This window comes from Eumetopias jubatus, unplaced genomic scaffold (genome assembly GCF_037043125.1).
Source record: "Eumetopias jubatus isolate StellerSeaLion01/CBP00866 unplaced genomic scaffold, mEumJub1_p1.0 scaffold_2, whole genome shotgun sequence".
In the NCBI taxonomy this organism is placed as follows: domain Eukaryota; kingdom Metazoa; phylum Chordata; class Mammalia; order Carnivora; family Otariidae; genus Eumetopias; species Eumetopias jubatus.
Genome location: NW_028274808.1, coordinates 198,778,068 through 198,792,304, shown reverse-complemented (window position 1 = coordinate 198,792,304; position 14,237 = coordinate 198,778,068). Strand labels below are relative to the sequence as shown.

Here is a 14,237-nt window from a genome sequence, read left to right as displayed (position 1 = left end):
CCCCGAACCCATCCCACCAGCCAGGGACGGCTCCCGCAAGCCCTACGGAGCTGTGAGCTGATGCGGTTCATGCTAGTCAACTCACAGGCACGCGGGGGACAAAGCTGGATACAATGTGGTGCCGGAGCCCCACTCACCCAGGAGTCCCACGCACACAGAAGAGATCTGTGCGGGCACAGGAAGGATCCAGCAGGAACGGCACACGAACTACACGCTCGGGCCTGATTCTGGCCCTTCGTGAGCACTATAGCAGAAAGCTTCCACCTCAGTGGGGACAGCCCCCCCAGCTCCCTGCACTCCCGCTGTCGAGGCGGGGCACTTCCACAGGAAAGCGGGCCAGCTGTGAGGTCCTTCTTTCAAGCTTAAAATACACACTGGCTGCTGAGTTGAAAGAAGCAGGAAGAGGGAGTTTGAGATTCAAAACAAATTCCTCAAATAAGGAATGGGTTTTTTCTCACAACAAGCTTAGAAGAAACTCAGCAGTAGCAGCATCAGTCAATGGCGTATCTCCAGATGCCGGTGGATGTGGGCACATGAGCTGCTTCTTGCTTCCACCTGCCCTTGCTCAGGGAATCTTGTCCTTCCGGTTTGGGGAACCAGCCTCTGCTCACTCAGTTCCATTAGGGTGGGCTGACCCCACCCCCACAGGACATGTGACCAGTCCTGGCCAATCAAAGCATCAGCTCCCTCTGGCCACACTGAGGCTTCAGGAAAGGGCCCCTGACCCGGCCAGACACCGGGAGCCCTCCCCCAGATCTGTGTGCGGCACCTATTGGGAAAAGGACCCCGCCCCTTCTGAGATCCCAGTGCTAAGGATCAGGTGTGTCTGGGATTCCCAGAGGTCATCATTCCAACCCAATAGCAAAAACGTGCCCAAGACCAAAGCCAAAACATAGGAGAGCCTGGAGAGAGATGGGAGGAGAGAGACTGTGTCCCATGTCACTGACAGAGAGCCCCGGATCAAGCTATGCCTGAAGGAGGTTACCCCTGATCATCAGATATAAGCCATCACTGTGGCTTATGTCAATAATGTTCCTCTTCTTGTCTGAGTAGTCTATGTTGCCTATAATCCTCAGAGTCCTGGTTAACATAGCATGGGGTAGGGATGTCCACTCTCACCACTGCTATTCAACATAGTATTAGAAGTCCTAGCCACAGCAATCAGACAACAAAAAGAAATAAAAGGCATCCAAATTGGCAAAGAGGAAGTCAAACTCTCACTCTTTGCAGATGATATGATACTTTATGTGGAAAACCCAAAAGACTCCACCCCAAAACTGCTAGAACTCATACAGGCAGTCAGTAAAGTGGCAGGATATAAAATCTATGCACAGAAATCAGTGGCATTCCTATACACCAACAACAAGACAGAAGAGAGACAAATGAAGGAGTCGATCCCATTTACAATTGCACCCAAAACCATAAGAAACCTAGGAATAAATCTAACCAAAGAGGCAAAGGATCTGTACTCAGAAAACTATAAAATACTCATGAAAGAAATTGAGGAAGACACAAAGAAATGGAAAAACGTTCCATGCTCATGGATTGGAAGAACAAACATTGTGAAGATGTCAATGCTACCTAGAGTAATCTACACATTCAATGCAATCCCCATCAAAATACCATCCACTTTTTCTCAAAGAAATGGAACAAACAATCCTAAAATTTGTATGGAACCAGGAGACCTTGAATAGCCAGAGGAATGTTGAAAAAGAAAAGCAAAGCTGGCGGCATCACAATTCCAGACTTCCAGCTCTATTACAAAGCTCTCATCATCATGACAGTATGGTACTGGCACAAAAACAGACACATAGATCAGTGGAACAGAATCGAGAGCCCAGAAATGGACCCTCAACTCTATGGTCAACTAATCTTTGACAAAGCAGGAAAGAATGTCCAATGGCAAAAAGACAGTCTCTTCAACAAATGGTGTTGGGAAAATTGGACAGAAGAATGAATTCATTCAGAATTCATGAAAATTCATTCAGAAAACTCATGCAGAAGAATGAATCTCGATTATTTCCTTATACCACACACAAAAATAGACTCCAAATGGTTGAAAGACCTCAATGTGAGACAGGAGTCCATCAAAATCCTAAAGGAGAACACAGGCAGCAACCTCTTCAACCTCAGCCGCAGCAACTTCTTCCTGGAAACATCGCCAAAGGCAAGGGAAGCAAGGGCAAAAATGAACTATTGGGATTTCATCAAGGTAAAAAGCTTTTGCACAGCAAAAGAAACAGTCCACAAAACCAAAAGACAACCGACAGAATGGGAGAAAATATTTGCAAATGACATATCAGATAAAGGGCTAGTATCCAAAATCTATAAAGAACTTATCAAACTCAACACCCAAAGAATAAATAATCCAATCAAGAAATGGGCAGAAGACATGAACAGACATTTTTCCAAAGAAGACATCCAAATGGCCAACAGACCCATGAAAAAGTGCTCAACGTGGCTCGGCATCAGGGAAATCCAAATCAAAACCTCAATGAGATACCACCTCACACCCATCAGAATGGCTAAAATAACAAGTCGGGAAACGACAGATGTTGGCGGGGATGTGGAGAAAGCGGAACCCTCCTACACTGTTGGTGGGAATGCAAGCTGGTGCAGCCACTCTGGGAAACAGTATGGAGGTTCCTCAAACAGTTGAAAATAGAGCTACCCTATGATCCAGCAATTGCACTACTGGGTATTTACCACAAAGATACAAATGTAGGGCGAGGGGTACGTGCACCCCGATGTTTATAGCAGCAATGTCCACAATAGCCAAACTGTGGAAAGAGCCAAGATGTCCATCGACAGATGAACAGATAAAGAAGAGGTGGTCTATATACACAATGGAATATTATGCAGCCATCAAAAGGAATGAGATCTTGCCATTTGCAACGACGTGGATGGAACTGGAGGGTGTTATGCTGAGTGAAATAAGTCAATCAGAGAAAGACATGTATCATATGACCTCACTGATATGAGGAATTCTTTATCTCAGGAAACAAACTGAGGGTTGCCGGAGTGGTAGGGGGTGGGAGGGATGGGGTGGCTGGGTGATAGACATTGGGGAGGGTATGTGCTATGGTGAGCGCTGTGAATTGTGCAAGACTGTTGAATCACAGATCTGTACCTCTGAAACAAATAATGCAACATATGTTAAGAAAAAAAAAGAAGAAGAAGTTAGCAGGAGGGGAAGAATGAAGGGGAGGAAGTTGGAGGGGGAGACGAACCATGAGAGACAATGGACTCTGAAAAACAAACTGAGGGTTCTAGAGGGGAGGGGGGTGGGGGGATGGGTTGGCCTGGTGATGGGTATTAAAGAGGGCACGTTCTGCGTGGAGCACTGGGTGTTATGCACAAACAATGAGTCATGGAACGCTACATCAAAAACTAATGATGTAATGTACGGTGATTAACATAACAATAAAAAATTTAAAGTAAAAAAAACAGCATGGGGTGTTAGGGTGCATATTGACATGGTGGCTGGTTTGTTAAAGGTACACAACTAGAACAGAGAACACCAGAAATGGAAGGCCCCTCAAAGTCCCCACGAGGACGGACAGCTACTATGTGGCACGGGCACTGCCTCTCTGTCCCTCTGGCACCCAAGGTCAACAGCACTGGTCAATCAAGCCATTCTTTCCCAGTGAACTGACACGGCCCCCACATTCTTCCCTTGACCTCCATGGAGTGAAGACCAACTGTTGGAGCAGGTAGATATGATAAACCTATTTCCAACCAGACTAACTCAGAGGGAGATGAGGTGGCTTGTCCCAGCCTCCTCACTAACTCAAGACGGTACAGTCCTTGACTTATGCCTTCCCCGGTATCTGATGATTTCTCCTAGTATGGGCAGCCATACCTCTTGGAGCAGCCATAGGACTCGCCAAATTCCTGGATATCAGGGTATTTGTGTATGAGGAGGGGAGGGGGCATGGTCAGCACCTTTTTAAATTAAAGAATACAACTGCCAAAGTTTAGTGACAAATGAATGCTAAGAATATACATACAAAGGACTTTTGGTGGCTTCCCTCTGTCACACTGTGTTTTCCCCAAACCCTCCAAAGAGCCAGGGCCACAGGGTGGGTAAAAACCCTTGCCTGTGTGGGGTCCCAGCCCCGCCCCACCTCCAGCACCACCCTGATGCTGGGAGCCTTGTCATCTCTGAGCCGCAAGCAGCTCTCCTGTAGGACAAGGACACCTGTGGCACCAAGCTGCTCTGTGGGTTCGCTGGGATGGTGATCAATGACATCAGCAACAATGTCATCATCGGTCACCAAGTCAGCAATGGCTTGGTGCCCAAATCTGTGCACAGCACACGGATAGCACGTCTCACTCAACCTTTATAGACAAGGCTCAGAGGGACTCGGGAAATGTCCTGAGTCCCAGGGCTGTCTTGTCCCGGGACCTGCATCTTCCCTGTGATGTGCGGGAGTGGGAGCCCGTGGCCATGCTCTGAGCCCCACCTTCCACTCCCCGGGGCCACTGGTGATTCCTGCTGCCCAGGCCAGCACTACTCCGCCTGGCACCCCTGCCAACACACACCTGCCCCACTGCCCTCCGCCCAGGCCCCCATGGGGCTAAGCTCCTTCCCTTCCCCAGAGAAGCTCTGCAGCCCTGTGTGTTCTTCTGGCTGTGGATGGTAATGGAACCGCAGAAGCGGAGAGGTGACCCAGCCCCGTGCAATCCAGTGGTGGCCGGCTCTGCAGGGGCCACAGACAGTGTGCTGTTCTCAGACCCCCCAGCTCTGGGGCCCTGGGATCCTGGCTGTGCACAAGTCTCCTGTGATTGCCGTGGCAAAGTACCACACATTGCATGGTTTAAAACAACACACATGCATCCTCTCGCGGTGATGTAAGTCTGAGTCCAGAAGCAGTCTCCCTGGGCTGCAGTCAAGGTGTTGGCACTGCTGAAATTTCCAGCATCCCTTGTGTTTTCCGGTGTCTAGAGGCTATCTGCGTCCCTTGGCCTCCGGCACCTTCCACTGTCACAGCCCACAATGGGGTATCTCCTTCCCCCCTGCCCTCCCTCTCCCATCCGCACGTCCCACCCCCTGCTTCCAGGAGCACATCCCCTGCTCTGACCCTCCTGCCTCCCTCTTACAAGCCTGCCGTGCCTACACTGGGCCCACCGGACAGCCCAGGACAGTTCCCCATGTCCACGTTCTCCGTGTAATCACACCTGCACACCCCTTTGCCGTGTGAGGTGACACACTCACTTGGGGCTGTGGTCCCTGCGGTGTTAGATTCTGCACTATCTTCAAAAGAGAGGGGGAATCCGGAGTCTCTCTCCCTCTAGCTTTATCAGTTCCAGAGGCCTGAGGCCCAGGAGACTGGCTTTCCAAGAAGCGAGGCCCCTTTCTCTCCCCTCTCCCACAACAACCTATGGACTTTAAGAGGGAGTCATTTTTCACACATTAGCTGAACTTTCAAGGGGTTCACTCTATTTCTGAGACAAAAGCCTCCGTACATCAACAAGCCCAATTGAGCCATTTTTCTTCTGGACAGAGGAGGATGCCTGGCTCTCAAGGGAAATGGAAAGCTTCAGTGATTGGAACAAAAGGCCCATTTAGCCCCATGCCCACCTCCCAGCTCCCGGCAGGGCTCCGCTCTCTGGCCTGTCTCCCCACCAGGCAGGGGCACCCAGCCCTCCCCTCGTAAGTCACAGACCTGGAAGGATCCAGCTCAGCCTAAGTGCTGAGCCGAGGGCGGGGGTGAGGCTTAGAAACAGCAGGGTGCTCCAGGGGCCCCCACTTTGCTCTAAGAGAGCTGGGGACACTGGGGATAAATACCCCACCCCATCTGCCTCCTGTGGGCCTTCACGATACCCCTAGGTCTGCCGCCCCCCCAGGGCCCCCCATCTCAGGCAACTGCACCCCATTGACCCACAGCTTATCCCAGAAGACTGGGGGCACCATCTAATCCCAAACTGTCTTCCAACCCTGCCCCATGCCAAGACATCCACGCACACCCAGGTTCGGACTCAACATCTCTCACCTGCCCGGAGAGGTGGGCAGCAGAAGGGGGACCCTGGATCTCCCCACTCTGTGCCCGGGGCCCCTTCCTCCTGACCCATTCTTGGACACTGCTTGGGCCCAGGGAACAGGGAGCTGGCTGGCCAAAGCATAGAGACAAAACTAACTCCTTGCTACTTAGGACGCTGGAAACATATGGACAGATCCCGGGCTTCCCGAGACCCTGGACGTGGGCGTCTGAGGACCCCGCGGGACACAGCCTGCGGCGACACTGATGCAGGGCAGCTGCTCTCCAGCCTGGGCCGGACAGGCCAGAGGTCACCAGGCGCTTGTGAGCCAGGCGCTTTGTGAGCGCAGAAGAGGGTTTGCAGGGGCCGTGTCCACAGGACCTGGGCTAACCTCACCTCCCTCCTGGGCGCCAACCACCACCGGCCCTGCCAGGGCCCCAGATGAGCTAACAAGGCAGGGGTGGGACAAGCGGTCTGCGGTGGCGGGCGGTGGGGGGGCGGAGCTTCTGCATCAGGAGGGGCTTCCACGCCAGGGAGGGGTGGGGCTCCACGCCAGGGAAGGGCGGGGCTTCCACACCAGGGGGGAGGGTCACCACCCCGGGAGGGGAGGGGCCTCCACCCCAGGGAGGGGTGGGGCTCCACGCCAGGGAGGGCGGGGCCTCCATGCCAGGGGTGGGACTTCCACCCCAGGGAAGGGCGGGGCTTCCACACCAGTTGCACCTCAGACCTGGAGACCAGGTTTGTAGGCTAGCAGGCACACAACTGAGGGGAGGGCAGAGAGAGAGGGGGAGACAGAGAGACAGCAAGAGAGCTCCTAGAGCCAAATTTGAGATCGGAGCAAGAAAGGCTGACCTACACAAGTAGACCAGAAAAGACACCCAAATGCAAAGAGCAGAACACAATGTGACTTTTGTCCTAAACACACTGTGATTGCCCGAGGAAGCAGACAAGGTACAGGCTGTAACAACGAAGGAGCCTGGGCCTCATCTTGGCCATAGGACGCAGGTGACAAGGCCGGGGTCGGGGGGCGGGGGGGGCGGTGGAGGGGTGGCAAAGGCCAGAGGCAGCGCCACCATGTCTTCTTGGCGAGAGTTCTGAGTCCAGAGAGCTTGACTGAACGGCAGCACCAGGATCTGACTCGGCTCCAGGCCTGCGCCCTCTCCCTTAGGTTTCCCTCCCACGGGAGAGGACAGCCTTTTTGGCCCCCAGGACAGGCTGCTCAGAGGCCGCGCAGGGCAGTACAAAGTGGAAAAGGGTCACCTGGGCCTGGAGGCAAAGCCTGACTCGGCAACCACCGCTGGGTGGTGTGGGAGGCCACCGCACCCATCTGGTCCTCGCTTCCCTTCACCCGGGAGATGCACAAAGCCTTACCTGGCAGGGCTGTGGCAAGGATCCAAGAGAACACACGTGAAGCTCCTTATACCAGAGCTGACCCATGAAGGGCCTTCGGAAACTCGGGCATTCTTTGTCATTATCGGTGCTGCCTCTGCTGAGTGGATTTCTGGCTCTCTGAGACACTTTGAGCTTGAAGGCAAGATTTTGTTTTGATTCATCTCTCCATCCTGAGTGCGTGGCACATGGCAATTCCTCAAAGCGTCTCAGGTGAGTGAGCAGAATGAGCATATGGACGTATTGATGGACATCTTGTCCCAACCCAGTGCTTCTCAAACTAGAAGCCATGTGCCCCCCAGGATGAGGTGGGGGCCGGGGGAGGGGGGGCCATGGTGCTGGCTGGGCCAGGGGGTTCCAGCACTTAAAATGGGAGCATTCTCCTGGGTCATCAGGTTGACAAAGACTTTTTGTTGAAAATGTGCGTGTGTGTGTCATTTTAGTATTCACACCAACACTGATGCATCATGGAGTAAAATGAACATTCATATGAATTTTTAATATAAAGCAGGACGCTTGAAAGCCATCCCATGCCCCAGTCAGCGCCCGGCCTTCAAGCCTTGGCCCCGTGGGCCATGGTGTCTGTGGCCAAGTTAGAAATACGTGGTGTCTGTGGCCAAGTTAGAAATACGCAGCTATCCCAACCTAAGGTGGGGATTGCAGACAGCATGGAAGGCCCATGGGGGATGTTTGGGGACTGTCAGGGCCCCCAGGGCCTGAGGTCAGGCCATGACAATAGTAGAAGGCCCTACCCTTGGGCAGCGAGGCCATGGAGCTCTGATTTTACTGCGGGAGAGACAAAAATAAAATTCACTTTGTAAGACAGGTTACAAAGTGGTCCCTTAAGAAACTATAAAGTGCTGCTTCATCTGTAATTGTTGCTAAATGGACTCCTAATAGTATTCACATCTTCCTGCAAAGTCTATCCATTACCCTGACAGAAGAGGGAGACACATACCCACAGGCGCCCCTGCAAATAAAGGCCTGATCTTCTCCCAGATCAGACTCACCCCAGGACAAATCCTCTCCACTGGAGGCTGACTTGAGCCCCATTTCTTTTTCCTCCCACCATGGGGATGGCTGAAGAATCAGGAAGCCATGAGTGAATGAATCATGAAGTGCAGTGAGGGAAGGAAAATTTTGCTTCACGGGAAGTTAGAAATCTCTTCCCCTGAAGGGCAGCACCCCAACCCCAACCCAGCCCACGACGTCCGTATTTCCCGAAACCTGGCTGAGCTCTCAGGGCTGTGCCCGGTTGAGGACCTGGAGGTGAATACAATCCGCTCTCCACCAAGTGATCCATCTGCCCAGGCTGCCCCTGCTTCCTATGATGCTCCTTCAGAAGTTCCGAGACCAGCCAGTGGCTCCCCGATTCTTCCCTCTACCTTCCCCAGCCACGGCGGCTTCCCTGTTCCCCACCTGGGACTTTTCTGCTCTCAGTGCATTCAAATCCACATCACATGGAGCCCCTCTCCTGCAGGGGCAGCTCTGGGGGCCCAGTGCCACCGCATTCCTGGCCCCCATCTAAATAGTTCCCATGCAATCCTCACTCAGCTGTTAGACCCTACGTGACTGCTTGGAAACGCAGGCAGGGACATAAGGCGGACATAAGTGCCCATGGTTGTCCTGCTGGTGAGCGGTGCAGCCCGCTGCCCAGAGCTCGGGCGTCTGCTGGCCGCCTCCCAGCCGCGCAGTCACCCAGAGCCTCCAGTGGGCCATGCCCTTCCAGACAGTGGGATCTGTCCCCAGCCCCACTAGGTACAAGTCCCGCCTCTACAGACAGAGAAACTGGCACTTCATTCTCTAGACTCTGAGGCTCAGGCCACCTTGTTCCCCAGACGAATGAGTAACTTGTTCTCTCGACACAGAGAGGTGTGGGGAGAAGGCAGTGCCCCGCCCCTTCCGGACACCTGTCACAGACACCTGACGGGGCCCTCATTCCCTGGGCCAGGTCTTGTTCCCTGACAGACACGGCTGATAGCTGCCACCCCGTGTGAGGATGAATCACCCCAGAACCAGTTCCTACCCTCACAGTCTCAGGGGGGTGGTAAGGAGAGGGCCTCCAGCATTTCTCTCTAAGGACAACGGTCCTAGGAACATCTGGTGGGGGAGGTCTGCTTGGGCCAGGCCCTGTTCTGAGCACTTGACAAGAAGCACCTCATTTCACCCCATCAACACAAGAGTGTAGACACTACTACTCTTACCTCCATTCCACGAGGAGAAACGGGGAGCCAGAGGTTCAGAATGGAGCTGGTAGGCTGTGGAGCTGGACCCAGATGCAGGCCCGACACTCCAGCACGAGAAGGAGAGACGTCAGCCCCCAGGCGGCCTCCCTGCCCAGCTCACACGTACCGGGACTTCCTTCTGGTTACCAGCACTCCCAGTCTGCTCTGCTTGGCACCCCCACGCTGCCCAGCTCCTGTGACCCAGAGGCAGGCAGCTGCCCTCCCTGCTGTCCCTGCCTGCCTCCAAGACAGGCAGCCATCCGTGGGCTAGTGCGTGCCTCAGTGGGCCTATTGGCACCTTCAACCGCACCAGAGGGAGGGTCAGCTTGGTCCTAAGGTGTGTGGGGTGAGGGGCTGCTGTGTGACAGATCAGAGACAGGACAGAGGCTGGAGCCATCTGTAAGCCTGGACCCTGCCCGAATCCGTGACTTGGCTTCCCCGTCTGGGGTCCAGCAGGAAGCAAGGTCCATGCTCTAGAAGGAGGAGGGCCCGTGGGCTTCCCCTGGGGGCCACGGGGAGGGGGCCGGGGAGACTGATTCCATCCGGAGGGGATGTGGGTGGGCAGGGCAATGTGCTGGGAAGGGGGAGAAGGGGAGCTGGCCTCCCTGCAGTCTACCCCCCAAATGGACGCGGTGGGAGTTCCCGCGGCTGCCATAACAACCGAGTGGGTTAAAACAACAGAAATGTATTCCCTCACGGTCTGGAGGCCAGAAGGATAAAACCAAGGGGTCAGCAGGTTGCGTTCCTGTCTAGAGGCTCCAGGGGGAATGGCTTCCCGGTCTTTTCCAGCTTCTAGAGGTGTCCCTCCTCTGTCCCCAGCCTCTGCCCCCACACCTGACTCTGACCTCCTGCCTCCCTCTGGTGCGGGCCCTGTGATGACATGGGCTCACCTGGAGAATCCAGGACGACCTCTCAACATCCTTAACCGCAGCTGTCAAGTCTCTTTCGCCATGTAAGGTGACAATCCCAGGTTCCAGAACCGGGAAGAGGACACCTGTGGGGATGTACTGTGCAGCCCCCGCCCCCCACAGTGACAATTATGACCAGTCAGCTCCTCGATCACTGCCCCATTCACAGATGAGACACCTGGGCTCAGAGAGGTAAGGGGAGCCCTCAGGGAGGTGCCCCCCCCTTACTGGGGGACACGGCACAGCTGGACTGAGTCCAAGGACACCCCAGCCCAGGCACTATCCCCCAGGCCCCCCGGAAACGCAGGGTGACCACAGCAACCCCAGGAAGGAGCCCCGGGCTCCTCGCACACAGGCCCCGAGCAGGGGGTTGGGGGGTGCTCTTGCAGGTGCAGGGGAGCTCTGGGGGTCACCACTGCTGACTGCCATACTCATACATTCACTCATTCCATTCTTTCAGTGTTGGCTGAGCCCCGAGCACAGTCCCCCACCAGACCCAGCCTTCTACCTCGTCGACAGGTCAGCCCTCAGGTAACTTCTCACGGGCCAGGTGGTCCCGTCTGCGTTAGTGATGCTGCCGTCTCCCAGCCTGCATCCCCGTCCCTGCACTGTCTGCCAAGGAGGCTCGACCGGGCGCCCCACTCCCCCAGGGCTCCACGCATCTCCCGGTGGCCCACACAGATGTCACCTGGGGCCTGTCCCAACGGCGCCAGCCGACCTAGAAGCCCCTTCACTGCCCCCTCCCCCACCGCATGCATCATCTCACTAACCTTCCTATCCACCCCTTCTACAGGCCAGGAAACTGAGGCTCAGAGGAGCCACATCCCTGGCTGTTGTCACCACCGACCCACTCGGCCTCCATGTAAAGGCCGCACTGACTTCACAGCCTCCGAAACCCCGTTCCACGCCTTCCCTCATTGCTTCTGCTCTTCTCACTTCCAAAGGTGGGCACAGCCTGCGGGGCCGGCCCTGGCACCTTCCCGGGCACCTGAGGACCCTCCTGGCCGGTGACAGACAGAGAACGTCCCGGGCTGTGTCGCCCTTACCTTTGGTTTAAAGTCCCCAGAGCAACTGTCAGTGCCCGTGGGCCAGGCTCACGCCGAACGAGCGCCAGGCTGTGGGTTCTGATCCCTGATGTCACGCTTCTCTGTGCCAGACGGGGTCACCTCCCCTTTCCCGCAAGGCACCTGATCCGCCCAAGTAAGTCCCTTCCCATGACACTGAGTGGCTCCTCCGGACGCAGCCAGGCACACAAGGCCTCTCTGCTCTTGTGCTGGGGTCCCCGGTGGCCGGGAAGCAAGCATGGGTTTGCAAATGGGTGTTCGCACAGAACCTGGCGGGTGGTGGCTGCCTGGGAAGAGCGACGGTCCCGATTCCACAGCCAGGCAAACGGTGCTCGGGACACGCCCAGACCAGGAACACAGAAAGTACAGCTCCAGATGAAAAATCGAATCCAGATCAAAACCAAATAAAAACACCTGCCCAAGAGTGCGGCTGCTCACGCTGCCTTCCAAGGACCCCGAACCCAACGGGGATTCTTCCTCGGCCCCCAGTGCCCACCGGGAGAAGGCAGAGGCACCCGCACAAGTACACACAGCCGTCCAGCGACGGCCCGGCTGGCCACTGAAACACGGTCGCCAGCACGGGCCTCGGAGGAACCGGAAAGGGTGTCGCGGGACACACCGTGGTCAGAGGCCCGCTGCCGGAGCCCAGCAGTGCCGAGTGGGCAGCCGCCCTGACGTGCCCCTTACCTTTCTCTTGTTCGTCGGGCAAATGTAGAAGTTGTCGATGACCGTGGTGACACCGGGCTGGAGCGTGAGCTTGGTGTAGGACGTCCCGAAGTCCGAGGACCTGGGGGGACATGACAGGTGTCAGCAAGGGGTCCCTCCAGGTGCAGATGGGTCCAGCCCACATGACAGCCAGCACGGGCCGCACACCGGCGTGGGCACGGCAGCCAAGACCACCTCCCCCGGGAGCAGCATGCCCCAGGCAACAGGGAGCCGGAGACGGGGCTCCCTGGGTCTCCAAGCGCTCGCTCGGGTCTGGCGCGGGGTGTGGAGTCAGTGAACGCCAGCCAGTCTCCCCACGTGTGCCTGTTTGCGAAGGGCCCCTCGAGTGCCGGGCACTTCTGTGTCCTTCCATCTTCTCGACTCCTCGAGAGCCCTTAAAGACGAGATCACTGCGTCTCCCTTGCAGAGGCCCCAGACACGAGGCGGATGGCTCAGAGCAGGTAGCTTCCGGCCTGGGATCGCTCAGCTAACCAGTGCCTGACTCGGGAGGTGCGAGCTGGCCCGAGCCACTCACGCCGGCACCCTGTTCGCTCTGGAGGACGGCCCTCACCGTGCTGAGGCCTCACAGCGGCCTGTCTGCTTCTCCGTTTCCCTCTCCGGACCCTGAGCAGCTCCGGGGAGCCGCACCCTCTCCCCCGTGGCCACACAGGGCTGGGGGACGGCAGGGGACGGCAGGCAGGACGGAGCTCCGGCTGCCGCCGGAAACCAGGCCCCCAGCCTCGTGTCTGCCGGGCCCTCCACCGCTGGCTCCACGCCGGGGGCTGGCCCCTCCTCGCCTGGGGGCCCACTCTCCTGGCCATAGCATGAGGGGTGCAGGACGGAATCTCTGGCTCTAAACCCCCTGCCCACCGTGGCGAGACGGGGAGGGGTCATCAGAGCGATTTCACATCTGTAGTTTGGAAGCAACCGATACAGCGGGACATGGAATTAATTCCACGTGGAAGCTTAAAACCTCCTTAAAACATTGAAATCAATGTTCCTTATTATCACCCCACTAACATGTGCTGTGATTACAGAGCAAGGCTGGCCGTGAGCCCCAGGGCGGTCAGGCCCGTCTGACCCTAAAGCGGAACATCCAGGATGTCGGGCTTCAGGGCGGTCCCTGAGCTTCCCCATCAGGAGAGGTCAGGAGAGTCAACCCACCAAGGGGACAGGGACCCAGTGGGAAGCCCTTGGGCCTGGGCCTCCCTGTGATCACCTTGTGTGTCCTCACAGCTGAGAGCCGCCTGCCAGAGCCGAGCCCCAGGGCTGCAGGCGGGAGTTGGAAGCCTGTCCCGGGGCCCCAGCAGCACCTTCCGCCTCCGGGAGCTGGACAAGGCAGGGTTTCTCGGGCTTGCCCCGTGTTGTCAGGGCCTGGGGGCCAACCTGGGCCCGCGCAGCATAAATGCCTGCCCCACCAGCACGTGTCCATTGCCTTCCCCAGTACATCTTTCGTGCTTTCTGCACACATAGACTTCCTCCCCAAATCTTCAAGAGAAACCGGAGCTCCGGGAAGATGGGCTATGTTCGTTGTCTTGGCGCCCAGTGGCCACCTGTCCCTGGAAGCCAGGTCCCTTACCAGCCTCAGGGCCACAAGACCCTTCACAGACCAGGACGGAGAGCAATACCTGCCCCCTGACTCCCAGGGAGTTCTGGTGGGGGCCAGCCCCCTCCCCGAGGTGGGTCCTTGACTGCCCTTGGCCTCCCCAGAGAGACTCTGCTCCAGCGAACCAAGAAAGCGGACGCACTTAGTCTCCAAACCTCAGAGAACTGATTTGCTTTGGGAAGGAGGGAGCCAGAGGCCCATTAGCAGAGGAGTGATCCAGAGACCCAGGGAATTCGAGTCTCCACGGAAACCAATGCTGTGTTTCTGAGCTTGATACATGGAAGGGTCCGCTGAGCCTCTTGGCTCCTCTGCTGTCCACCACCAGCAAGCTGAGTGTAAGACCTGCCCATGGGTTCTG

General features: G+C 56.4%; 1 protein-coding gene across 2 annotated transcripts in view; it reads right to left on the bottom strand.

Annotated features, from left to right (window-relative positions):
* Positions 1–14,237, bottom strand: part of SORCS2 (sortilin related VPS10 domain containing receptor 2) — a 461,295-nt gene that overhangs the window by 168,398 nt on the left and 278,660 nt on the right. For both annotated transcript variants that reach the window (XM_088020885.1, XM_088020886.1), the window contains exon 3: positions 12,256–12,355. In XM_088020885.1, the coding sequence (XP_087877011.1) occupies positions 12,256–12,355 (100 nt within the window). The remainder of the gene's footprint in view (positions 1–12,255; positions 12,356–14,237) is intronic.